General features: G+C 45.5%; 1 protein-coding gene across 2 annotated transcripts; it reads right to left on the minus strand.

Moving 5' to 3' along the window:
- Positions 1–1078: 1078 nt before the first annotated feature.
- Positions 1079–27487, minus strand: Banf2 (BANF family member 2). Of its 2 annotated transcripts, XM_070007651.1 has the most exons (5): positions 27389–27487; positions 16483–16609; positions 12470–12628; positions 9198–9326; positions 1079–1274 (listed from the first exon to the last, which is right to left on the minus strand). In XM_070007651.1, the coding sequence occupies exons 4-5, from the start codon at positions 9321–9323 to the stop codon at positions 1128–1130; spliced, it is 273 nt and encodes a 90-aa protein (XP_069863752.1). In that variant the 5' UTR covers positions 9324–9326; positions 12470–12628; positions 16483–16609; positions 27389–27487; the 3' UTR covers positions 1079–1127. The 2 variants fall into 2 exon arrangements, with proteins under 2 accessions (XP_069863752.1, XP_069863750.1); XM_070007649.1 differs by lacking the exon at positions 16483–16609.

Here is a 27487-nt window from a genome sequence, read left to right on the forward strand (position 1 = left end):
GTTCAGGTCAGCTGCACTTGAATTCCTTCAGGGGCCCAGGCCAAAAGGACAGCAAGTATCCAAGGGAATGTCTGTTCTCTTAATGCCAACATAGCACAGAGTGTGCTCTGAGGCAAGAGGAACTCAGAACTGGCCTGTTGCATCTTCATATCATTGGCCAAAGCAAGTCATCCAGACAAATCACGGTCACGTGATTTTTTTTTTTTTTCAGTTCAAGACTGGGAATTACCCTCACATTTAATGGGCAGGACTGAAAAAAAAAAATCACATGACTGTAAAGGTGGGGAATGTAGGGAGAAGTGGAGAATGGAGGCCAATAATTTATCCTAAGAATTCAGGCCAAAATTTTATCTACATTGAAGATGTAGTGGCAGAAAAACTTTCTATTGCCTAGGAGCAAGGAGTCCTCACAATTACACTGCACAAGGAACAGCTACTCTTCAATATCTGTGCTATGGGAAGAATGTATTTGCTATAGATCTTGATAAATTGAAAGCATTAATATCAGTGAAAAATGAGGAGACAGTATACGTGTGCAAATCATTCAATAACTGAATTTAAAATAAACTTAACATCCTAACCTTTGTTTCTCCCATACTAATTATTTTAAAAAAATTTTAAATTAATTTTCAAAATTATGGTGCTGAAGATTGAGCCAGGGTCTCATGTGTGCTGGGCAAACACCCTACCAGTGAGCGAAACTTCTAGTGCCCTGGCTATTATTCTTAAACTCACAAGAAACTGATTTAGAAAATTACCATATCTGATGAAGAAGAAATAATTCAGCAAAGTCCAGCCATGCTTTGTATGTGTGGAATAGGGATACTTAACTGGTAATATTCTATGTTCTTTTTAGGCACCGTGATTTATAGTAATTCATTATTGAGATGCAGTTCTTGTCTAAGGCTAAAATTATCCATTCTAGTATATACATTTTTACAGAGAATGATTTGTGAAATTGATTTGTGGCTTTTTTTTTTCTTGTGTGGGTCCTTTATACTTTTTTTTTTTTTTTTTTTTTTTAGCATGCACGTGTATGTGTACTGTTAGTCAAAAACACAAGTAATGACTCAGAGCCTGGTGGTCTAGAAGGTATTATTTCTGGCCCAGGGGCCAAGGAGGGTTTTCTACAGGAAGCAGGTGCACCATTCCTTCAGACACTTAGAGCTCTCCTGGGCCTCACACTCAGTGGCACCACAGCAGCAGATAAGCCATTTTTGAAACTCTGCTTCATTCTTGTGCATTAGAAGGAACTGGCCCAGCAGGATGTAGGCCTAGGAGAATGGGACAAGGCAAGAAGGAAAACAAAGTTATCGTAATATGTCTCAGATGTGCCCTTCCTTCCTCCTCCAACCATATGGACCTAGGTGACAAAGGTTGGGCAATGAGTCAGATAAGGGAGATTGTCAGTCACTGAAACCCTGACTACAGCCAGCAGGGCTTGGGGACAATTGGTGAGAGGTAAGCCAAATGGATTGTTCATCTTCCAGGGCTGCCAAGCCCAGCAAGCGCTTGCTTGCTCCTTTACACTTTAAGGAGCACACTGATCACCTGGCATCTTGGAAAAAGACAGTTTCTGACTCAAAAGAGTCTAAATCAAGAGTTCTAGGATGATGATGATGATGATGATGATGATGATGATGATGATGATGATGGTGGTGGTGGTGGTGGTGGTGGTGGTGGTGTTACTGGGCTTTGAACTCCAGCTCTTGTGCTTGCTAGGCAAGTGCTCTACCACTTAAGCCATGCCCTTAGTCCTTTTTGCTCTGGTTATTTTTCAGATAGGGTCTTATGTTTTTGTTGGTGGTGACCTGACCTGACCTGACCTCGATCCTCCTATTTATACCTCTCACAAAGCTAGGATGACGAGACAGGCCTACCATGCCCAGCTTATTGTCAGACTCTAGAGATTTCAAGTCCTATTACATGTCTATCTCTTGGGCCTGGTTAGAGGGGATTTTCTAGCCCAGAATGAATGAGAACCAACATCCACTCACCACTTGTTTAAGAGTCAACTGAAAAGCTGCCTTTGCTGGGCCCATGAATTAAGCAAAAGTAGGATAAAAGCTGGGCACCCAGACTCCATTTATGTGTGTGCTTTGATAGGAACCATTCTTTCCTGCAGTCACTGTGCAATCACCTCCAGAAAGAACAGGATTTACCGATAAGCATCTTGTGACAAAAGGCAAATGCCCCTCAGACAGGCAATGCTTTCTTCTTATCATCTTGTGGCAAAAGGTAAAACTGCTTCAAAGGAAAATGAACAGTTCAAAACTACAGATCAACTGCCAGGGAACAGTGACCTTGCAACAGAGACTGACTTGTTCCTGCTGCCCTCCAGGGATGAAGTGATAACTTCTTTGAAACTCTTTCAGAGACAAACACTGAGATAATGGTCAACCAGGCTACACCTATATATTATGTGTACATTCTTACTCCCTGCCCTAAATTCACCCCATTAACTTAAGGCCCATGCCTTTACCCCTGAAGACAGCTAAACATGACTGAAACACACACTGAAGTGCTGTCTTCTGTGGTTTCCATGTGATAAGTTTCCTTCCTCCCTTCTTCATTATGTCTCTTTATTTGGCATATAAGACCTGATATGAAAAACTTCTGGAGTTTTTATCTAGGACCTAAAAACCTGGTTTAACTTTGAGTTCTGGGCCTTTTGTAGGGAAACTGGCTGGTGCTTTACAACTTTCCACTACATTAGTTTTTTTCTGCCCTGTCTGGCCTCAAACCAAGATTCTCTCAATCTCTGCCTTCTGAGTTCATGATTACAGGTGTGAGCCAACCTGAGTTTCCATTCTACTACACTGAATGGTTGATCGATTGATTGTTGTGCTGGCACTGGGGCTTGAACTCAGGACCGCATGCTTTTACTTAGCTTTGTTGCTCAAGGTTGGCACTCTACCACTTGAGCCACACCCCTTCTCCTGGCTTTTTGTGGGTCAATTGGAGATAAGAGTCTCTCAGATATATCTGCAGCCCAGGGCTGGCTTTGTACCATGGCCCTCACATCTCAGCTAGGGGTATGAGCCATTAGTTCCTAGAGATTTTCTATTTCTAATATGTTCCTGGCTATGGTTGATCTGGTAGCAATGTTTTAAGTAGGGGACCTAGCATATACCTATGCTAGACAAATGCTCTATCACTGACCTACATCCCCAGCCAAGGCACTTCTTTGAAATGCACATCAATGAGTTATAGACATTCCTTATCCCACACTACTTTCCCAATCATAACATTTCCCAGGCATTGCTCAATGTCCCCATGGTGCCAAGATCGCCCTCAGCTGAGAAATATTGCACATGTGGCTGGCAGGTGAAGGCCATCTTAGCATCGACTTGTTTTTGTACACCACCTGTGCGATCTAGGCACCTGCACCGCAGTGTGGACCAGCAGAAGTTAAGGCACCTTCCAAGGTTCATGGTGGATCCTGCCCTGGAAATTAAATCAAGTGAACCAAATGCCAAAACATTCAAAGAATGCAGATTCCTCTTTCTGTCCTGAGAGAGAGATGCTGTCCTGTGTTTGGGAGCAGCACTGAAAGTATAAAACATGCTAGACCTGTATCTCTTTTCCAAGCCTTTTACTGACCGGGGCCACATCATAGGCTTCTATTGTATCCTGTATTTTCCAACTTCTTAGACTCAATAGTTCTGTCTCTGCAACCTGTGGAGCTATTCAGCCTCTGCTTGTATGAGTCAACTTTGTGACGTGTGTGTGTGTGTGTGTGTGTGTGTGTGGTCTTCTATTGGTATATTTTTATGTGTGTGTATATAGGTATTAGAGCTTGAACTCAGAGCCTGGGGGTTGTGCCTTAGCCTTTTTCACTCAAGACTGTTTCTCTACCACTTGAGCTATACTTCCACTTCTGGCTTTTTGCTGGTTAGTTGGAGATCAGAGTCTCACAGATGTTCCTGCCTGGGCTGGCTTAGAACCTTGATCCTTAGATCTCATTATATCTTTGAGCCATGGGAGTACCACCTTCTTGGATTATTAGTTTTATAGAAACGGTCTGTTTTAATAGATTTGCTAAACAATACATGTTAGATAAATGTTAAGTGCACCATGACTCATGTTTCTACAGGGTGTTTTAGTTTTCTACGTGCCTTCCACAGGTTTTCATCTCTCTTTTACAATTTTATTACACCATGATTGATGAGGAAGAACAAGGACCATGTGGAGAAAGATATCTCCCAAGTCTATTTGAGCATAAGCTGGCCAAGCCATTACGTGGTGGAGGCTAGAGCTTTTAGGTCACATTGCATGTCTGTCTCTTGGGCCTGGTTTGGGGGCTCTCCAGTTCAGAATGAACAAGAACCAATATCCACCCACGCCTTTGAGTTCTGGGCCTTTTCCAGGAAAACCTGCTGGTGTCTGTTGACTTTCTGTTACATAAAACAAAGTAAACTTCATCTTAACTAAAAGGCATATATTTTTTAACAAGTAAAATCAAATAACAGCTAGTCATAAAATGGACCCAAGCATTAGGGTGTGTGTGTGTATATGTGTGTGTGTGTGTGTGTGTGTGTGTGTGTGTGTGTGTGTGTGTGTGTGTGTGTGTGTGTGTGTGCTAGTTACTGAGGCTTGAACTCAGGGCTTGGGCACTGTCTCTTAGCTTGTGTGTGTGTGTGTGTGTGTGTGTGTGTGTGTGTGCGCGCTAGTTCCTGAAGCTTGAACTCAGGGCTTGGGCATTGTCTCTTAGCTTTTTTTCCCTCAAGGTTAATGCTCCACCACTTGAACCACTTTTCCACTTTAGGCTTTTTGGTGGTTAGTTGAGGTGAGAGTCTCATGGGCTTTTCTGCCCGGGCTAGCTTCCAATTGCAATCCTCAGACCTCAGCCTTCTGAGTACCTAGAATTGTACAATTGTAGGAATGAGAACCTGGCTTGAGTTTGGATTTCTTCAAAAATTTTTTTTGGTACTGGGGATCAGACTGAAGGCTTTGTACACACCAGGAAAGCAAGCACTCTATCACTAAGCTAAGATATATCACCAGCTAGGGATTTTGCTTTTAGACATTGTCTAATTGTTGAAGAGAGAAACAGCCAGAACTTCATGGTGATTTTACACTGCTACTTTAATCATTCTTTTTAAATGGATTTGTTGTTATTATATCTTCTTTTAATCTTTTTTATTGTAAAAATACTGTACAGGGGGGTTGCAATTACATGAGCAAGGTAATGAGTACATTTCTTATCAAGCATTGTTGCCTCCTCCTTTGTTTCCCCTTCCCATCGCTCTCCCCCACCTTTGTTGCTTTATTATATCTTTTAAAGTTGTTATTATAAAGATGATATACAGAGGGGTTACTATTTTATAAGTCAGGTAATGAGTACATTTCTTTTCGGACAATGTTACTCCCTCTTTCCTTCTCTCCCAGTTTTTCCCTCCTACTTAGTTCATAAGTTGTATAGTTTCTTTTCAACATAGAGTCTCCTGAGTACCACTGCTGCATTTGTTCACCCTTTAATTATTCTCTCTGTTTTGTAGAGTTGCTTAGCATGATCTTACTTTTTATCAGTCTCCTTCTATCTTCACTGATGGATTTTATGGTGGTGTTTTTAAGTCAACATGTTTTTAAGTGCTTTAAAACACTGGCATTTGCTAGGTGCTGTAGTTATGGAAATAGCCAGGCAAATGCATTAGGATGAAGAGACATAGAGTTTTGTCTAAGGAGAGGAACATTAGTGATAATAATTTTAACTAATAGCAAATAGCATTTTTTGAAATTTTTGGCATGGGGCTTGAACTCTGGGTCTGGGTGCTGTCCCAGTGCTCTTCAGCTCAAGGTGATCACTCTACCACTTGAGCCACAGCGCCATTTCTGGTTTTCTGAGTGGTTAATTGGAGATGAGAGTCTCGTGGACTTTCCTGCCTGAGCTGGCTTTGAACCTTGATCCTCAGATCTCAGCCTCCTGAGTAATTAGGATAACAGGCGTGAACCACCAGCACCTGGTGCAAGTAGCACTTTTGAGCACTCTGATAGGTCACACTCTTCTGGAGATACATGGCACACTTTAGTCCTCATGTGTACCCTGCCCACCCCATTCTCCTAAGAATCTGAGAGCTTGAGCCCCCTGCCTTTTTCCCACTCATCTACTGCCCGTTTGGGGGCCAGCTATGGAAATCAGCTGATCTGGTCATCTGAACCTCTCCAGCCACCAAGCTCAGCAGACAGAAATCCAGGAATGCACAACAGGTGGGATCCAGGTGAACTTTCCAGGAACATGGCAAGGCCCCTAAGCCAAGTTGCCACCTGATGTTCTATCCTCAGCTTTCCCACTGGTCTCATTCTGGCATCTTGTAGCAAGTGAGGAGGGAAAGATGACCTTCCTTCTCACTTCAGCTGTGAGGAATTCACCTTGCTTCCAAGGGAAGGAAACCTCATGAGACTCCATCAGGGCCCTGCTCATTGCCCATTTAGTTTCTCCAGTGGCTTCAGATAGTAAACCATTCATCAGAGGGAAGCCCAGATGTAAGGAATTTGGTTCAGAAATCCTGAAAAGATGTAATGGATGGTCGTCTTGACCAAGCAAGAAAGTGCATTTCTTCCTGTAGCAGCAAAATGGTGATACAAGGGCAGACTTGTCCTCAACTGAAAGACCAAGAAGAGAAGCTCTCCAGAGGCTTTCCCCAAAGGGTATCTCCACCTCTTGCCAAACTATGGCAATGTGAATCTGTACCAAGATTGACTTTGCTTAGGTTAGATCTGCATGGGTATGTAGGGTCCCATGCATAGGTGAACCACCATATGTCTACTGTCATGCTGCCACCATCTTGGAAGTCTAAATACAGTTAAGCCTTTCCATTTCATTTTCCACTGGGCACTGCCATTTAGGTAGGAGGCCCTGGCCTGGGCTCATTAAAGTTTTGAACCTTCACATTGGCATCTGCCCTTGTTAAATAAACACATATTGTCTTGGCTTCTCATTCTCAAGCTTCCTTCACTTCCCTCTGTCTAAGACCCCACTCACAGCTCCTGTCCTGAATGTCCCTTACATTACTGTGGGCCTCTGTCGCAATGATGCAGCTCAGTTCTGCTCTTCTCTAAGCAGACACCGACACCTAGGTCTGCATGTTCACTGATGACCAATGGCAACCTTGAAAAGCCAACGTCCCCCAGTCATATCATGCTTGTATCACTGTGATTTTGGTGTGGATGCTCAGCCCAATACTAGGTCTTAATCCTTTTCTCTCCTCCCTGTCTCCTGGTGAGACATGCTTATCCTATAAAATCCAGAATCCCAGGCTTATGAAATCCTTTGCATTTTATCTAGAAGCTCAAAGCAGGGCAACCCCAAAGTCATATAATTGACTCCTTGTAGGGTCTAGACATTAGGTAGTAGGGTGTTGTGCCAACAGAGTGAACAGACAGGAGCTGAGGGCCTCAGTAGTTAAACCTTGGGACTTGGGTGACAGGAGAGATGGCAGCTGACCACTGGGGTCATATGGTCCTGAGTTTGGTCTCTGTTCCTTTCTGCTAACTACAAGGGAGGGTCTAGGAAAGGCCCTGGAATCTGGAGAGTATAACAGTGAGGGGTGGGTGATGGCCCACCTTATTTCTAGCGGTGCACACAGCACAATGGAGCCTGGAGGCCTTGAGTCCTGTGGTTTGTCTGCCCCGCCCCAGATTCCATCACTGTTATTTCATATGACACTAGCAATCCACATGTGTTCTCTTTGACCCAGTTTCCACATCAGTACAATAGAAATGAAATAGTATATCTCACAATTGATTTAGATAGATAGAAATAGATGATAGATAGATAGATAGATAGATAGATAGATAGATAGATAGATAGATAGATAGATAAGCTTGGAAGTGCCTGTATATAGCAAATACCACATATATACATATGTTGCGTGCAGTACTGGGAATTGTTCCCAGGAGGCCTTGTACCTGCTAAACAAGCACTCTACCATTTAAACTACATCCCCAATCCAGAATATTTTTTTAAAATGATAAACACAGCTGGGCAAGTATGAAACCCTACAATTAAGGAAATGTGGTGGATGTCAGAACAGTGTTTATCTCTTGGAATAGGGGATGACATTGGCTGAAAAGAGGTACAAGGGAGCCATCTGGAATTTCAAAGGTGTCTGGGTCAGGGTGGTGGCTATGTGGGTACATCTATCCATATAAAACTTCTTCAAGCTGGGCACTGGTGGCTTACGCCTGTAATCCTAGCTACTCAGGAGGCTGAGATCTGAGGATTGTGGTACAAAGCCAGCCAGGGCAGAAAAGGCCAATTAACCACCAGAAAACTGGAAGTGGTGCTGTGGCTCAAGTGGTAAAGTGCTTGCCTTGAGCTGAAGAGCTGAAGGACAATGCCCAGGCCCAGAGTTCAAGCCCTGTGACAGACAAAAGAAAAAGTGAAAAATAGGGTGGGAAGCATGGAGGCATTGGCCAGTGGTAGAGTACATGCTTAGCATGTGTGAGGTGTGGGATCAATCCAGCACTAAACTAAATAAGTTGAATATATAAAAGAGTAAGGATGTCTCTTCCCTACCCTCTGGCTTCCTGTCCTGCCATGTGATCCAGCTCTCCTTTTTATGTGTTCCTGCTCTCCTTTTTATGTGTTCTTGCTATGAAATAGGCACCATAGTGTAGTATCTTCCTTATAAAGTACTTTGCATCAAATATTTTGTTATAGCGATGGAAAGCAGACTAATCTATTCAGAGATTGCTTTGGATAGTCCTGAAGCCATTTTCTTGAGCTAGGAATGTCAGCTTCTCACCTTGGTATAGACTCCAGGATGCCGGCTTGTCACATGCCTTGACAATGCTTGCATCCTGACAGGGGCAAGCAAGGTTCCATGAGCCTCTTCCCGAGGGGCGGGGCGTGGATCCAAGTCATCCATTCTGACAGCTCTGCCCCAGACACTGGTGGCAAGGCTCCCTTCTACCAAGCTCTGAGCCTTTGAACACTGACCGAATGACTCATGCCCAGCCCAGCTGCTCTGAGCTGAAGCAGTTCTGTTTGCCCATCATCTGCAAGCCCTTGAGGCTGCTCAAGCATGTGGGGTCATCAGCACTGAGGCAGGTGGCGCCCTGCCAAGTGCCAGCCTTGCTCTCTTATGGTCCCTCATAAGGACATGTGGCAGGGGCTGCCATCTGGCCTGAACTAGAGGAAGAGAGGTTAGGAAGAGATGTGTGTGTGCTAGTGGCAGAGGGGAACAAATTACCTTGTTAAAACCTTTGGTGACCAAATTGATGGCCAGCTCTCGGCTGATACCATCCACCCAGGCAACATCCTTTTCACCAATGGGCTCTGAAAGGAAGGCTCTCAGCCTGGGAGACATGTGCTCCATCTCCTGCAATGTGGGAAGAAGAGAAAGCATGAGGAGGTGTCTGACTACACAGTGTGAGGGGGGTTCTGGGGAGCTCCCTGAGCCTGATGGACTGGGACAACAGAAGGCAGACTTTGATCCATCATCCCATGTCTATGGGGAATCAGGTGTGCTGTCCCAGGAGTCCTTTCTACTTCTGTGCCCACCTGGATGAAGGGAGAGAAGTATAATGCTGGCTCCAGATGAGTCAGAAAAAGCCAGTTCTAACTAAAAGGTGTCCTTGATGCTAAGAACTGCTGGTCTCTTTCCAATGCTTGCCATTCTACCTGCTGAAAAGCCAGCTGCTCTTTCTTAACTAATTAACCTGCTTTCTCTCAAACACCCAACCTTTTTGTCATACTTTTATTGTAGCACTTATCACTCTCTAATGGTTAGTTATTTGGCTGCAGGTGACAGATCGCTATGCTAACCTCAAACAACGCACAAGTCCACGGTGAGATCAGATATGGGACAATCAAGATGGCTTTCACCCCTGGTTACTTCTCATGTGGCAGTGTTCTGGCTGCTACAGCCCTTATTGTCCAGCATCCCATCTCAAATGAAGGGATGGAGGGAACTCATTGTTTAAGAGTAGCAAGCAAACGCTACACCAGCTTCTAACAGATGCCCAGGTTACTAGTAGAAGCGGTGTCTACCATATGCTCCAGTCCTGGATGTAGAGGTACATTTAGCTTTCCCTAAAGGCAGATTAAGCTGTGAACAAAATCTGCAATAGCTTTCCACAGACAAGGAGGTATGTGTTAAGGGAATAGCCACCGTGTCCCATTGTAGTCTACTTCTGGTCACTTGACTCTGGCCACTTGACATCTGTGTACTCTCCCCTCCTGCCCTTAGAGGCCCATCATAAATATCTATTCCTCCCTCTTCCTAGGACTTGGCTAGTGAGTGGGTTCAGATTCAACGTCATATTTAGGGGCAAGGCATCATGTTCTTCATTATGTCTGGGGTACTCTATGAACTAAATCCTGAAGTTCATCACCATAGCCAGCAATGTTGAAAGGAAAGATCAAATAAATCAGAAATAAGAATTGCTTCCTTAAAGAGGGGAAGGGTGGGAAACACATTGAATTGAAGTTGGTCAAAAATGCATAAAGCACAGCACCTTGCTGGACAGAAACAGGCTCTCCCCACCCACATGGTCAAGGAAGCTTCTCCTCCTCCTCTTCTTTCCTCCCCCTCCCCCTCCCCCTCCCCCTCCCCCTCCCCCTCCCCCTCCCCCTCCCCCTCCTCCTCCTCCCCCTCCTCCTTCTCCTTTTCCTCCTCCTCCTTCTCCTTTTTTTCTGTCAGTTGTGGGGATTAAACTCAGGACCTGGATGCTGTCCCTGAGTTTTTCCTCAAGGCTAGCACTCTACCACTTTGAGCCACAGAACCAGTCTTGTTTTCTGGTGGTCAGTTGGAGATTGGCTCCAAACCACAATCCTCAATTCTCAGCCTCCTAAGTAGCTGGGATTACAGGCTGGAATAAGTTTCTTGTTCAGCCAATAGAGCACCCCAAGTGCTGGAGTATATCTCTCTCATCCACTCTTATTCATATCTGAGTGGGTAGGGGGTTGGTGCCTTCCTAGGAAAGATGCTGTTTTAGCACCTTACTTCTTAGGGTGTACATGTTTAAGGATTGGGCAATCTCAGGACATAAGCATCACTTTCTTTGGCAACTCCATTGCTAAGTCACCCATTTGTGATTTTCTAACTCTAATTAGAAATACAGGTTTTCCAAGCCAGCAGGATTGGCTTAATTTCCCCTTTTAAATGGGCCAACTTCCTCCTTGACTTGAGTCTCTGAGGACCTCAATGAAGACTGCCGGTGGCAGCTGGTATCTTGTTCATAAGAGCTCCACAGGGCAGGGACTCCATTAGGATAAGGTCTATGTCCAACACTGTCAGCCTTTTTTTTTTTTTTTGTCAGTCATGAGGCTTGAACTCTGGGCCTGGGCACTGTTCCTCAACTTTTCAGCTCAAGGTGAGTGCTCTACCACTTAAGCTACAGCACCACTTCCACTTTTCTGGTGGTTAATTGGAGATAAGAGTCTCACAGACTTTTCTGCCTGAACTGGATTTGAACCTTGGTTCTCAGATCTCAGCCTCCTGAGTAGCTAGGATTACAGGCATGAGCCACCAGTGCCCAGCTAACTGTCATCCATTTTTTCCAGGCAAGGCAGAGTAAAGGCATTCTTGCTGGTCTCTGCCTAAACAAGTCTCTTCCCAACCCAACACTGGGAATTTTGCTTATTGTAGCTTGTTACCAAAGTCTATTTCAATCTATATAGTTTATGATGCAAGGAACAGAAAATCCAGTTTTAAGTGGCTTCTCAGATTTTTTTTATTAGTATATACTACCAAGAAATCAAGTATAAGGCTGGGAAGGTGGCTCAGTGGTAGAGTGCTTGCCTTGCATGCATGAGCCCCTGGGTTTGATTCCTTAGCATCACATAAACAGAAAAAGCCAGAAGTGGAACTGTGGCTCAAGTGGTGGAGCACTTGCCTTGAGCTGAAGAGCTGAGGGACAGTGCCAGGCCTAGAGTTCAAGCCCCACAACTGATTAAAAAAAAATCAAATACAGTTTGACCAAGATTCCAGTGTGATTTCCCAGCTGGTCTGTTGATTTAGCCTTCCTTTGTCCATCCCATCCATCTTCAGCTTAAATCCTTCATGGAAATGAGCAAGCCACACCAGATCCTACCATTACATTACCATTTCAAGCCACATTCCCTTCTGCCAAAGGAAAACCTAGAGATCTCTAGTTAGAAGCCACCAACAAACACCTTCTGTAGCTCAAATTGTCATGCGCCAGGCCCCATAGTAATATTCTCCATGGTCTGATCCACATGTCCTACACCTCCAGGCTCAGACAGCTCCTGGGTTGCAGTGGTGGCGATGATGAGACACACATTGGGGTAGTTACAGAGGATTTTGTTAGAAGGACAACCCAATAAGCTCCCAGGGCTGTGGCTGTCTCCTCATGACTTCTTACCTCTAACCCTGGTACTCAGTACTGTGCCTGGCACATGGTAAATACTTGCTGGTTTAAATGATCAGATGCATCCAGTCACAAGGCCTATCCCCTCTCTTCTCATACCCCCCTCCCCCCCCCCAGTCTTCCTCCATACCTTTCGGCAAAGCAGAGCCCTTCTTGTGAGCCTTCTTGTTTTGTGGGACGTTTTGAAAAACGTTAGATGAAACCGAAGTCTTCAAAAGAAGATGGGTCCAAAGGCCCTGAGAGGAAGTAGGGGATCCTAAGGAGAAGAGTCTCTGGGTACCTGCAGATCCTAGGAAGGGAGACATAAAATAGGAGAGGTTGGGGCTGGGAAGTTGGCTCAGTGGTAGAGTGCTTGCCTTGCATGCCTGAGGCCCTGGGTTCGATTCCTCAGCACCACATAAGCAAAAAGAAAAAAGCCAGAAGTGGCACTGTGGCTCAAGTGGTAGAGCTCTAGCCTTGAGCTGAAGAGCTGAGGGACAGCGCCCAGGCCCCATGACCGGACCCAAAAAAAAAAAATAGGAGAGGTTGTCTGTCAAGCACACAGATGTACCTAAACTCCTAACTACTTTACTATAGGAGGTTTGCTCTTTTTTTCATGTTTTGTTGAAGTTTGGTTTGGTTTATTCTGGCACTGACAGGTGAGCACCTTAGCAACCATGGCCTTGTGGAATGACAATACAGATTGGTGGCCCAGCTCAGAGGCAGGCTCATGAGCACCTAGGGTTTCTGAGAGCCTGGAAGTCTCACAAGCCACACCAACTTTGCTGAGGGAAAATTCCACCCACTACCCATGCTGACCATCTGTCACGTTAAACGTCTCTGCCTACTATATCTTCTAAGAATAAATGGAAAGTACTCCAATGTTATCAAAGCTGGAACAACATCAAAGATGGTAATGATTTGGTGATACTCTGTGAGTTCACATTTCCTGTCCCAAACTCACTTGGACCTTTGAAATACCTCTGAGAGAGATGGTGACTTCAGCTCCAACTGTGCTTCTCAACTATGGATGACTCATAACTCGCCCACCCCCCAAGCTGGGAAGAGGATTTGGCAACGGCTGTTGACATTCTTGCTGGTCACACTGGGGGAGGGGAAAACTTGTTTATGCTGTAGAGTAGATTAGAACTCCATTTCCCTCAGCTTTTGGTTGTATCATTCCTGGGGCTTGAACTCAAGACCTGGGTACTGTCCCTGAGCTTTTCATGTTCAAGGTTAACACTCTACCACTTGAACCACAGCCCCACTTCCAGCTTTTTGGTCATTAATTGAGATAAGAGTCTCACAGACTTTCCTGCCCGGCTGGCTTCCAATCTTGATCCTCAGATCTCAGCCTCCTGAGTAGTTAAGCTTACAGGCTCAAGCTACTGGTGCCTGGCTTCCCTTTTTAAGGCTACATAATATTCTGCTGTAGGTAAAGAGACCATGTTTTCCTTATTTTTCTTTTCTATGTGCTGGTTCTGGGGCTGGAATTTAGGGTCTCTCACATTCTCCCGTACCTTTTCCACTCAAAGCTAGTACTCATCATTTCAGCCACAAATCCACTTCTGTTTTTTTTTTTGTTTTTTTTTTTGCTGGTTAATTGGAGATAAGCGTCTCTCAGATTTGTTTGCTCAAGCTGGCTTTGAACCAGGATTCTCAGATGTCAGCCTCCTGAGTAGCTAGGATTATGGGTAAGTCTAGCCTTATTCTGTATAGATGGGTGGACACATAGGGTGACTTCCTGCTTGGGGCTGTTATGGATAATCCTGGTGTGATTGTGGCCACATAACTCTCTTTTTTGGGACTCTGCTCTCACATCTTCTGGATGTATAATGATCATTGGAACTGCTATGTCATGGGGTAGTAACTTTATTTTTAAGTCTTTGAGGAATCAACAGATGATTTTTGTACTTGACTCAAACTCGACAGCATGTTTGACCCGCATGGGGAGATGACAGATTCCTGGTGCTCTGGTCCCTCTTCCAGAGTTTTTAGTGGGGTTATCTTAGGAAAGGCCTAACCCTCAAGATTCCCCTAAATGCCTGTGGAGATTTTAATAGCTTGCAAAGTTGAGCCATCGTCTCCTTGTTGGGTGATCTGCAGCAGGTTGGCTGAGATGAAGGGATGCAGTTATGTGGGAGTTTATGGGGGGATCTGTACATCTGTGACACCATATGGCTTGGCTCCTGGCTCCCAGGCAGTGTCTACCCCAGTCAGCAGGTGCACCAGACTCTCGTTAGCCTCTACTAACAAGACTTAACCATGACCCTGGTGCCTTTGAACTTCTGAGCAGACACACCTCATAACCACCTGCTTCTTTTTTCCTTTCTTAAATTAAAAGAGATTTCTTTACTTCCAAGGACATTTTTGCCTGGAATTTATTTATATAAAACAGCAAAGCTGAATGACGGTATTGGCTGGTGAATTAGGTGAGACATATGAAATTTCTTCAGGATCCCTTTTCTCCCTTCCCCCCCACCAAAAAGCCTCTCTCTAACCTAAACCTCTCCTTTTATCTGTCAGAAAGCTAAGGTGTGACAATTCAAGAAACCTGCAAAAGACTATCACTTGGGGAACAGACCCATCCCAAGGCATTCTGGATTCTCTGGTAACCCCAGAGTTGGTGGCATCTGTCACCACATTGAATTATGAGATGACAGAGGCCTCTGCACAATCCCAGACTGGAAGAGCCTCACATTCCAGAATGTTCTCTCCAGGACTTCATTTTAGACCACAAAGCGCTGCTCAGGGAGCATAGATTAAGTGACCTCAATCAATTCTGGTCTTAGATACTTAGTGAGACACCTGGTTAAAGAATAAAGTCGTCTGTGGATTTTTTAAGCCCCATTCCCAAAGGAAAGGCTTCCTGGTTGCAAGTCTGACATCCTCTTAAGTGGATGTCAGAGTTGTTATATTAAGCCAGGCACCAGTGGCTCAAGCCTGTAATTCTAATTACTCAGGAGGCTGAGATCCAGAGGATTATGGTTCAATATCAGCCTGAAAGAAAAGTTCCCAAGACTCCATCTCCAAATTAAAAAAAAAAACAAGGCTGAAAGTGTGGCTCAAGTAGTAGAGTGCCAACCTAGCAAGAGCAAGGCTCTGAGTTCAAATCATAGCACTAAAAAAAGAAAAAAGAAAGAAAAAGCTGTATGATAGTTTGAGGAGATAATCACAAATTTAAATATGCCCCAGATAAAGGGGGAGGAGGCAGTAGAGAGACTGCCAATACTATGTGCATGGGCATTTGGGGTTTGGGATACAACTTCTCTTGGGAACATTATACAAGTGTATAAAAAGTGGCATTTCTCAAAACCATCATTAGCCAAAGAGAAGCTTTCATTCCCTCAAAATTGTCTGGGGTGACTTCTAAAAACTATTATTTTCTTGAAATGTGAATGGGGAAAGTGTCTGTAAGTAGTTTACATAATCTGAGATTTAAGTGTATATAATTAAATTATGAAATTAAGCCATCTACGGAAAACTATTTTATCTCTATCCTTAAATGGCAAAAAAAAAAAAAAGGAATTTTTCTTTCTGAGAAAATAAGAAAATAGTGTTCATGTTGTCTTTTTATTTGGGCACAAATAGTATTGCTTACCCAAGGAACTAAATTTGTGTATACAGAGTCCTCACACCCTTTAATAATAAAATTGTTCCACTATACAGAGTAAGCTTCAGATTTCTCCTAAACCAAGCAGATTGATGAAAAAATGAGGATCCATCCCTATGGGTACCAAGGAAAGGCGAGAACAGGGATAGGAGCAATTTTAGGACTGTCCCTTGTTCTGTGTGCTGACACGGAGCATGGCTGTATTGATGGAAACAGCCTGATGGAATGCTAACTCACTTCTGAGGCAATGCATCTACTCACTTCTCACTCCTTCAAGGTTTGAGGGAACACTGACTCTGCTGATATCACTTCCTGGGGTTCTCTATACCTCTGCCCTGGGCCTCAAAGCTACAGCTTCTTCTTTCTTCATGGAGAAAGGAGGATGGTAATGCTGCCAGGACATTGGGATCTGACTTTTAAGGATCCCTTTTCCCCTGTATGAATTTAAGGGTGGGAAGAGACTGCAAGCATAACAGGGCTTCCAAAGGCATTCTCTCAGCTTTTGCATTTATGACTGCCATTCTACCACTTGAGCCACATCTCCAGCCTACCTTTTGTGCTGGTTGATTAGAGATAGAGCCTGGAAGACTTTTTGTGTGGGGCTGGTTTCAAATTGGAATCCTCAGATTCTCAGCCTCCTGAGCAGCGAGGTTTTCAAGCATGAGCCACCGACGCCAGCTAGAACAGACATTTTTAAATCTCTAAATATAGTGTCTTCTGTCTAGAGCATGTTGGTTCCTCTTCCCTCTGCCATTCTTGTCTCAGAGAGAGGGAAAAATGAATGCAAAGTCTACCTTTTCTGCCCCAGGGATTCCAAAAAGGAGAAAGCTCACCCCATTATCCACACCATACTTCCAGGGATAGGAGAGGAGGGAGGATGGATATTTGGGAGGCATACTATAGAGGTGAGGTCCTTGACATTGTGACTCTGTGAGACACAAATGTAGATATTGAGATTCTAAGCAAGAAGGGTCAAGGGTCTGGGGACAATGCAGAGACTTAATGGCTTGCTTCCCTGGGCTTGTGGGGACATGACAGAGCAGCAGAAGACTGTGGCTCTGGAGAGGTGGCTTTGGCATTTTGTAGCATACAGTCAGGACAAGGCCAACGACGATGCCTTGAGGATGCGGTGGAGGATAGAGTCCTGAGAAGAGACCTTACTACCAAGAGCAAGGGACCAGGAGCCGGTGATGAGTGTCAGTAGCACAGCAGACAGGATGGGCACTCTAGTCTAGAACAGAGAAACTGCCTCAAGGATCAGCCACCATCCTGCAGACTCCACAGGTATTCAGATTCCCCTCTCCCACTGCCTCCAAGACACAATGAGCATCTGTCCTCACCTACTCCCCCCACCCCCAACAGCTACATCACTCCTTTGGGAAAATCCAAGAAGGGCAGAACCATCTCCAAGGTGACTGCATCTCACAGCAGACACTTTACAGCAGCCGAGGAAGAAGCTGACCACATTGCATACTGCAAGGAGATAGTGGGAAACTGAAGGGACAGTGTGGCAGGTGCCTCTGGATCCCTGACTGCAGCAGGTACCATAGCAAATCTCACAGCTGAGAACCGTTGCCTAGGAGACAGAAGCCGCCACACCTGGAGTCATGGGGAGGCTGGGAGGCCCAGGCCCCTGCCCGAGGGCAGCTAATGACAGATACACAAGCACAGTTGTCTGGTTCCCTTGTAATAAGGTGAGGCCTACTGGCATCAGAGAGCATTCTCTGCCATCAGACAGGGCTGAGTCATCCCACCTGACCCCAGAGGGCCAGCTCCTCCCCTGAGCCCCTCACTGAGTCATGTGTACCTGATTTCTGGTTCTCCCTCTGTCTCTGGGAAGCCCACAGAAGCCATAAACGTTTTGCTAACTAGGCTGTGTGCCTCTTACCCATTGGGTGGAGATGCTAAGAATCTTTGTACAGGTAAGTACAGTGGGGATGAGCCATTATGTAATTGAACAAGGTCATCAAGTAAAGTATCTCTGCTGAGGTTGCCAGCTCTGGACCAACGGGGGCAGATGGCCATCTGTGTTCTCTCTTGCTGATAGGGCTGGCCACTGGGGCCTTGGGCTGACCTCTAACCCAGATCTTCCAGGAGATTGTTCTGGTCTTCTAGTCCAAAGTTTCCAGACTTAGAAAATCAAACTGCAAGATGACCTATTAAATTCAAATTTCACACACAGAGTTGGAGGCAGGAGGATCGAACATTCCAGTCCAGCCTGGGACACCTAGCAACAGCCACAGTCAATAAATAGAAGTATAAATAGGGGCTGGGAAGGTGGCTCAGTGGTAGAGCGCTTGCCTTGCATGCCTGAGGCCCTGGGTCCGATTCCTCAGCACCACATAAGCAAAAAGAAAAAAGCCAGAAGTGGAGCTGTGGCTCAAGTGGTAGAGCGTTACCCTTGAGCTGAAGAGCTGAGGGACAGCGCCCAGGCCCAGAGTTCAGGCCCCATGACCAGACCCCCCCCCCCAAAAAAAAGTATAAAGTTGTACTTCAGATGAAGACTCCAAAACACTTTAGTATGATGATCTGACAAGCTATGTTTTTTGTTTTTTGTTTTTTTGTTTTGCTTTGTTTTGTTTTGTTCTTTGTCGGTAGTGGGGCCTGAACTCTGGGATTGGGTGCTGTCCCTCAGCTCTTCAGCTCAAGGCTAGTGCTCAATCACTTGAGCCACAGTGCGACTTCCGGCTTTTTTCTGTTTATGTGGTGCTGAGGAATCGAACCCAGGGCCTCATGCATGCAAGGCAAGCACTGTACCACCGACCCAACTTCCCAGCCCTGGGTCTGATGTTGCTCAGGAATGAAGGAGACAACAGCAATGCCTGGTTGGAGAGGTTGCTGTGGCAGAATACGTCATTCAGAAATCACTTAGGTTGCTTGGAGGCAAACACTAATTTGGAAGTCAGGGTGTCCCTGCTCATCTGGAAAGCTCCAGTGCCAACCTGACCCACCCTGGAAATTGAAACAGAAGGATCATGGACAAGTGGGAAACACAAAACCAAATTGCACTTGTGAACTGAAGGGTTTATGCAGGCAGAATGCCTACAACATACATTGCCCCTGCCACTTTCATCACCCCTAATTTTCAGAATGAATCCGACAAGACCAGAGAGCTCTTTCTACTTTGACAGATGAGTAAACTGAGGCCCAGAGAGACAAAGAGAGTCTCCTAGGTTATCAGTGCAGTGGTGAAGTGGATGCTTAGGATGGGGCAGCTTCAGAGCCCAGCTCTTTCCCCTCCAGCTTAGGAGTTAGAACAAGATGCTCGCCCTGCCCCTGACTATGTCCTCTTGGGACCCACAGCCATTCCAAGGGCTTATGACTCTTTGCCCTGAGACTGGACAAGGCTGGAGTGCCAGGAGACAAGCAAGACCTCCTTGGGAGCAGCCTGCACTCAGAGAGGGATGTGAGGTGCATCCCCTCAGAGGGGGCAATGCTGGAGTGTCCTCCCACATCCCAGATGGCTCCAGTGGGGATAAGCCTCAGTTGCTCATGGAGGTACCCTGCTTGTGCCTGCCTTCTTTACCTTATCTCGCTTCCTTAATCCTCTTTCACAACACGTCACGGGTCCCTCCTCAGGCCAACCACAGGTGCTTCTCTACTTCCAAAAGCGCTACTGCTCAATAAACCCACCAGAATACAAAATGCCTTCAGGATACTGAATCTGCTGACTGTGGTTGAGTATGATTTCTCCGGAATGGAACCAGTCATGCCATTGTCAAGTTGAGCTATGGAAAATCAGGGATTCGATCTCAAGCGAAGAAAGCAGGAAATGCTCACACAGGTTCCCAGGTTCTTAGGCACTGCTCCAAGCTATCATTGAATCCATCCATCAAGTCTTTTTTTTTTATTATAATTCCCGTTTTCATAGACAAGATACAGTAAGTGGGCCCTTAAATACTGATGGCACAGGCTGATGGCTGTGCTTGCACTGACAGAGTCATTCAGAAAGTTTTCCATAGGGGCTCCATAGCCAAGGATTGAATGCCTCTACTTTGGAAGCAGATATAAACAAGGGACCACAGTCGCTGACAAGGAGACATCTTGAGGCACAGATGGGCCAGTGCAACTTCATAGTGTTTTAATACCACATTAATTCCATTCATGTGTTTTCCTTTTGCTCCTTGCCAGACAGGACGGCTTGCATGAGGGTCCATTTTCCTTTACTCCTCTGCTCTCACATTTACTGCTTCCTCCAGCCTGCTGAGGCCCCCAGCACAATAGTTCCAGTGCCTTCTAAGGACCAAGGAAGCTCAGATTCCTGGGTCTCAGTTAGCACAGTTCTCTGTGAGGATAGGAGTATGTGCATCTGTGTGCATCTCAGTTCAGAAATTTTCCAAGAGTGATTTGTCTGGTCTTTCTTCCCTGATGCAAAGACCTACTTAAGAGTCTTTCTTACCCCTGTTTTATTTTATTTTGTTCTCATCACTAGGCTAGTTGGCAGTGGCTTCAGAAAAAGGATTCTGCAGGAGAGCTCTATCTTCTTGATTGGACTGCACTCAAAGCCAAGTTTTTGATACCACAGTGAAAGGATCTCCCAAAGATTTATATTTCTTTCATTTAGCAATCACTCCTATTAGACTATAGGAATGAGGCTGGTCATTTCTGGATACCTTCTGAGCTCCAGTTCAGTTTGCCTCTTCCTATGTACACTATTAGGAAAGCTCAGACACATTGCTCAGAATAAATGAACTTGCCTGGCCTGGGAAGGGTGGGTTTTGCTCCTGCTGAGAGTCAATCTCAACACCAAAATTCTCAGTCAAGAAGTTTAACCTGGAAGAGATCTTAGCTTTATTGACTTTTTTTAATGAGGCATCTTTTTAACATCTATGAAGAGCTCAGATCAAAGAGTTACAGATACAAAAGTCTGAGGGGGAAGCAAGCAAGCAAGTGGAAACAATTCACTGAGGAACAACAGTGAGAGGGTAATAAGTACCTAGCTTATTTCTTCCTCCTCCTCCTCCTCCTCTTCCTTCTTCTTTTTCCTTTGTCTTCCTCTTCTTTTTCCTCCTCTTCCTCCTTTTGTTTTTTGCAAGTATAGGATTTAAACTCAGGACCTCCTACTTGCTTGGTTTGCTCACTTGCCTGGGGCTCTGCCACTTGAACCATGCCTCTGTCTGGGCTTTTTGTTGGGTATGTTGGAGATGGAGTCTCCAAGACTTCAAATCTTTGAATCACAGCCTTCTAGTAGCTAGGATTCAGAGGCACAAGTCACCAGTGTGCAACATCGAGTTCCTAATTCTTTAACATTGGGCAATAATTCACATATTTGTAGCACTGTGAACCTCTAACAAATCACATCACCCATTTACTTCTGTTGTTGCCGACTTTCCTTCCAGAAAAATGCCCACTTGCATATATAAAAACAACTTGACACCACAAGTCCCAGTATTGTGGTCTAGGGGCATTCAGCAGGTTAGGAATCTGCACAATCAAGAGTTTTCCAATGCTTAGGAAACCTTTGCCTTGGGTCATGTGGTTTTCATGTTCTGGCTTGGGTGAGGCTTCTCAGGATGTGCTCTGCCCTTCCCCATGAAGAATATCTACCAATAGGTGACCACCATCAAACCTCCCCTTCTCTCTTGCAGTCAGTGGCCAGGTACCACTTCTAGAATCTCCTTAAATTCCCACTGGGATTTGCAACTCCAAGCTGGCATGGAGATGTTGTGCAAACCTGACTGAGTGCCAGGTTCTATCCCCAGTGCTTCCCTCCGGTGGCCTGTGAGTGCTGGTGGCATTTGGAAATTGTTCTCCACTCTGGCTGTGCCCTAGAGGATCAGGCTAAAAGATACATATACCACTTGTCTTCCTCTACAGAGAAAACCCTGTGCACAGCCCTGTATCCAGCACCATCCCTGGCTGCTCACTGAATGCTGCTTGCTTCTCCCTGACGCCACTAACAGGGCATGGCTGGACATATGATCTTCATTTGTCCTTTGCTGGATGACCTTGATTCTTACCTCTCCATTCTGGCCACTGCAAGGAACTTTACTGCTTCACAAAGATCATATTAACTCTTTACAACAGAGCTACAAGGCAAGAACTCATTCTAGCCAAGTTTGCCTGATGAGGAAACAGAAGCTGGAGCAGTTGGATATAACATGCTCATGATCTTAGCAAGGAAATGCATCAGAGCATGCTCTCTTCAGACTTAGCAAACACCTGTGAGTACAGCCAACTCATCCAAGACTGCCTTTCTCTGATCTATGTGGTCATAGCATCACTAGGCTGGGTCACTGAGTAACCCACACAGAACATCCAGTCCTAGGAAAGTCTCAAGAGTGATGTCATCACAGCAGTGACCCTGACGTCAGCATGTACAACCCTGATGCACCACCATCTGTCTGGATTTAGAGTGCCTGGTTCCAGCAACAACAACAATACCTCCCCTCTGGCCCCTCCTGCCTGGCCCTCTCAAGGGTCTGACTGGCGCCAACTCCTGCAGCTGGGGCCAAGCTAAGCAGGGGCCTCTTCAGCCTCGCCAGTGTGGCGTCTTGCTGGTTGGGTGGTCATGTTTTCCTAAGACAGAGCCACAGGTTCTTCTGTACTCTTCTGTGTTTCCTGCAGGCCTGCTGCCATGTTGAGGGCCTTGTCCCAGGGCCATGTGCCAGGCTGGGGCACTCTGGGGACTCCCTGCAGGGCCCTGCTATAGAAAGAAGCCCGGAGCTGCTTCAAGGGGGTCTACAGAGAAGAAAACAAAACACCCTCCAGGCAGAAGGGGCAGAAATACATGGATCTAGCTGTCCTGAGGACGCTTCTACACAGCATGAAGTATGACCTTGTTATAGTATATAGGGCAATCCCAGCAAGAACTAGTTACATAGCCTTGCCCAAGTCACTTTTTCTTCTATTGGCCTCAGTTTCTTTATTAATAAAAGCAGATGTAATATTTTGATATATGATGTTTTTCCCCCATACATACTCAGGGCCTCACACTTGATAAGTAGGCACTGCCACTTGAGCCATATCCTCCTTTGCCCAGTCTTTTTATTATTTTTTTTTTCAGACAGGGTCTTCCATTTTTGCCGGGGCCAGCCTCAGAGTACGGTCCTTCTCCTACATAGCTGAAATTACAAATGTGGTCATTACCACACCCAGGTTTCTTGCTTCGTTTTTGGTACTGGGATTTGATCTCAGGGCCTGAGTGTTATCTCTTAGCTTTTTCATTCAAGGCTGGCATTCTGCCACAGAACCACAGCTCCACTTCCAGCTTTTTGGTAGCTAATTGGAAATAAGAGTTTCACAGATTTGGGCTGGGAAGGTGGCTCAGTGGTAGAGCGCTTGCCTTGCATGCATGAGGCCCTGGGTTCAATTCCTCAGCACCACATAAGCAAAAAGAAAAAAAGCTGTGACTCAAGTGGTAGAGTGCTAGCCTTGAGCTGAAGAGCTGAGGGACTGTGGCCAGGCCCAGAGTTCAGGCCCCACGACCAGATCCCCTCCCAAAAAAAAAAAAAGAGTTTCACAGATTTTATGCCTGAGTTGGCTTCAAACCATGATTCTTCGATCTCAGCCTCCTGAGTAACTAGGATGACAGCCATATGCTATTGGCACCCTGAAGCTTGGTTGATAAGATGGGGTTTTGCTAACTTTTTGCCCGGGATAGCTTCAAACCATGATACTATCTCTGCCTTCCCAGCAGGTAGGATTACAATGTAATCATTACAGTGTATTTATTTTCAACCAAAGTTGCTAGCATATGATTCTCCCCCAACTATGGGTCATAGAAACTTGTATCATCCCTTGCATTTAGCTGGCTATAAGGAAATTTTCTGTCCTAAGACCTTCTGAATGCTGGAGGGTCACTGCTTCATTTCCTGGAGGAAGGAATACTGCTGAGAGAGAGGGGCCATGAAGAATGTAAATAAGACTGCTGTGCTGTGTTTCCACACCCACACCCAACATTGGATCGGACCCTCTGGTGCCAATCCCATTTCTCCACCATTGCCCAGGCTCCAGCCATGCCTATGCAACAAGTCTGCATTCATCTCAAGGCACAAGCTGCAGACAGCTCCCACCTGACTGAATAATGGAGGCTCCTGCCGGGTGGTACACACAAAGAGGGCAAGGAAGCTCTGGGTCCTCCCTTATACCTTGCCCTGTGCACCTCCTCATCTGTGGCCTTTGGGAGCCTCTTAGAACAGGAGATATGACAATGCCCCCTCCTCCCCCCCCCCCCCAGGCAAAGAGCATCAGAAGTGAACATTAGGGTCAATTTTGGTAACAATGCAAGCTTGCTGGTGGGGAAAAAAAAATCCCCGTACCTTTTGGGATTACAGACGTCTTCAGTGTTATAGTTGTGCTGGGAGAGCAAAGGAAAACCAGTCATGTTGTTTTCCAACACAACAGAGTTAGGTTAATAATTTTCTAAGCAATAGTCTCCAATTTCCCTCCTATCTCTTGAAGATTCAAGTCTAAGTCAGCCTATTTAAGGCTCTGACAAGTCCTGCACAGCGAGGGAGTGGCTGATTGGGTCTAATCCATCATCACCTAACATTCCTTAAGCATCTAGACTTTTAATTCACATCAGTAAGGATCCCTTGAGCCAGGATTCTGTGGAACATGCCTTTAGCTGTCCTGGGGCAGAAGGTCTATGTGCCTTCTAGAACTTGCATAGACCCTGTACTCTGCTTTCTCAGCCACCCTAAGAGGCTAGTGGTTTCCAGGCTGGACATCATTCATGTGGAACCTTCTCACAATTGTAGACAGTTCTTCTATTGGCTAGCATTGCCTCTAGGACAAATTAAATGTAGGCCTGGATCTGAGTTCAAGGTCAGACTGCACGTCCTTGGGTTTGGCCCTTTATTAAATGCCTTGAGGTACCATTTTCCTCTTAGGTTTAAATGAGGCTCTTCCAGCTTAACAGCAGGTCCAAATTATCCACTGCAATAAACCAAGTTTGCCAACAGCGGAACCCAGCGTTCACTGAAGCCCCTATCTAGCTTCTTCTGTGTAACTGTAGCAGGGAGGTCTGGCTCACCGACTTGCCTACAACCCCATCTAAGCTGCTCATTTGGGGCTCCCTGATGTGAAAAAAGAGCCTGGCTACTATTTCAGGATGACATGCAGAAGGGAAATTGCCACAATTAGCCGAAGCTGGGTTCTATTAGCATATTTTCTCCCTGGGCACAGAGCATCTGTTGGTGGGAAACAGCCACTCGCTTATCTTGTCCCATCAGAATCAGGGGCCTGGGTGATGAACCAGGAAGGTCCACAGGGAATCCCAAAGCAAGCAGGGCAAAACCCAGCAGGGGCTTGAAACTATCCCATGGAATCCAGCCAGACAATGGCAACTGACCTGAGTGGGCCTTGCAAGCTCTCCTCCAAGCAGGCAAGAGAGACTAGCTTTGCCATTTACTCCTGTGAAGTAACACAGTTAGTACGACAACCTCAGGTGGGTTATCTTGTCATCTGAGAAATATGAGCAGTGACATCCACTTGATGGGGTCAGTGAATAGATAAGTAACACACCTCTGGACTCATACTTGGTATACAGTAGGTGTTCAGTCAGGGATGGCTGAATCATAATTTGATGTTTGTGACAGGTCTTACTATGTGGCCCAGGCTGACCTGGAACTTACTATATACGTTCAGACTGGTCTCAAACTCTTAATCCTTCTTCCCGAGTGCTTAAGAGTATAGATGTGTAATATACCAGGCCTGAAGCATAATCTTGTTAGGAGGGAAGGAAAATGGATGGGCACAGGACATTTGAATAGTGCCCAGGCTGGTTCCTCTGTTTATTTTCTGAACACATTTTAACTCTGCGAATTCGCTCTGCAGCCTGGGACACCTTAGTCAGCATGTGCTTCAGTGAGTCATCTGGAGCCTATGAGGTTGGTATGGCTGATTGTGGGTTCCTTACAATTCTTCCTACTTTACAATGTTCAGCCAACCTGGAAAGCCTGGCCCATGTGGGTTCCATCATAAAGTGAGTAAACTGTTGGGACACAAACTCCTACAATCTTGGATTTGGAAATGGCCTTTAAGGATCTTCTAGATCCTTACCACCAGAGTGGTGGTGAGAATTGGGTCTCCAGCTGTGCTGATGAAAGCTGGCTCCTGTTAAAGCTCTCCTGGCCTTGTGAGGCACCTCTTCTAGTTCCAGGGTATTCTATTGTTGGGGACAGTTAACACAGAGTGTATGTAGCTTTCAACTAATTCCTCTTTTAACACACACCCAGTGTAGAACAAAGCATTCTGTCCAGAATGGAGATAAGCAGAAGAAAAAGGCACTTTACAGAGCCTGGTTGGAACAAAAAGTAGTAATATTGCTACCACATCTGGCACGAAGTAGGTGTATGGTTTTCTTCCTCTGTCCTCTCCAGATGACAGCTACCATCAAACCCCTCTGAAGCCCTAGCTTGGTACTCCAAAGCTACCTCTGCTCACACTATTGGATTTGCCATGGGAGAGCCCAGATTTTCTGTCATAGGCATCTATCAAAAATACCAGTGGCTCATGTCTGTAATTCTAGTTACTTTGGAAACAGTTCTGAGGATTGTGGTTCAAGATCTACCCAAGCAGGAAAATTCGTGAGACTCTTTCTCCAAATAACCACCAAAAAGCTGCAAGTGGAACCATGGCTCAAGTGGTAGAGTGCTAGCCCTGAGGGGGAAGAAAAAAAGCTCAGGGACAGTGCTCAGGCACTGAATTCATTCAAGTCCCAATATGGACACACACACACACACACACACACACACACACACACACACACACACACACACACACTTAAGTGATGGCTGGAGATGTGGCTCAAGTGGAGGAGAACCTAACAAGTATAAGTTCAAATCCAACTACTATCATAAATCAATATTGCTTTGTATGTCCCTCCCCCACAGTATAACCCCTGTTTTCACTGTATTTGATGTTGGTATAATTTGGGGAGGGGAAGGGAAAAACAAATTGTTTAAATAGGAATACAGGTTAACCCATTGCAACAATGAGATGTATAAGACGCTATGTCGAAAAACAAACTTTACAATATAGGCTTGGGGGGGAGGGCACAGGAATGTAGTTGTGGAGATGGGAGGGAAGGGATGGTAGGGGAAAAACAGAGGAGGCAACAATGCTTGATAAGAAATGGACTCATGTCCTTGCTCATGTGATTGTAACCCCTCTGTACAGTATTTTCACAATAAAAAATTCATTAAAAATAGTAAAAGGAAAAAAAATATTATGACCACAAATGACTTTTGTCCAGGGTGCTGGCATACGTAGACAATTCAGCTTTATAGGCCATTCCAGTCTTGCCTCCTGTGGTTGGCTACCTGGCAGGAAGAGGCTGGGAGGAAGGGGATATATACATGAGCTAGGCAGCTTTCCCAGGAAGAGTTGGGGGTTTATCCTCACACATTCCCAGTCACCAACGTGGCCCCATCCAATCTTATGGTACATAGGAACCAGCAGCCAGTGGCTGTCTCTCCCTTCCCTCAGTGCTCTGACTGGTTCAGTACTTACCAGGTATACCTGACAAGACAGCACAGACGGCTTGCCTCAGTAACCAAGGGGAGCTCTTACAGGTAAGCAAATGTCCTGGGCCCAAGGGGACAAATCAGT

Source organism: Dipodomys merriami, unplaced genomic scaffold (assembly GCF_024711535.1).
Source record: "Dipodomys merriami isolate MVZ:Mamm:240054 unplaced genomic scaffold, mDipMer1.0.p SCAF_7, whole genome shotgun sequence".
NCBI classification, from domain to species: Eukaryota; Metazoa; Chordata; class Mammalia; order Rodentia; family Heteromyidae; genus Dipodomys; species Dipodomys merriami.

Excerpts from the sequence above, each read along its gene's own strand:
- Banf2 (XM_070007649.1), bottom strand. The coding sequence starts at position 9,323 with ATGGAGCACATGTCTCCCAGGCTGAGAGCCTTCCTTTCAGAGCCCATT. Across the intron at positions 1,275-9,197 it reads TCACCAAAGGTTTTAACAAG|GCCTACATCCTGCTGGGCCA; the intron begins GTAATTTGTTCC and ends CCATTCTCCTAG.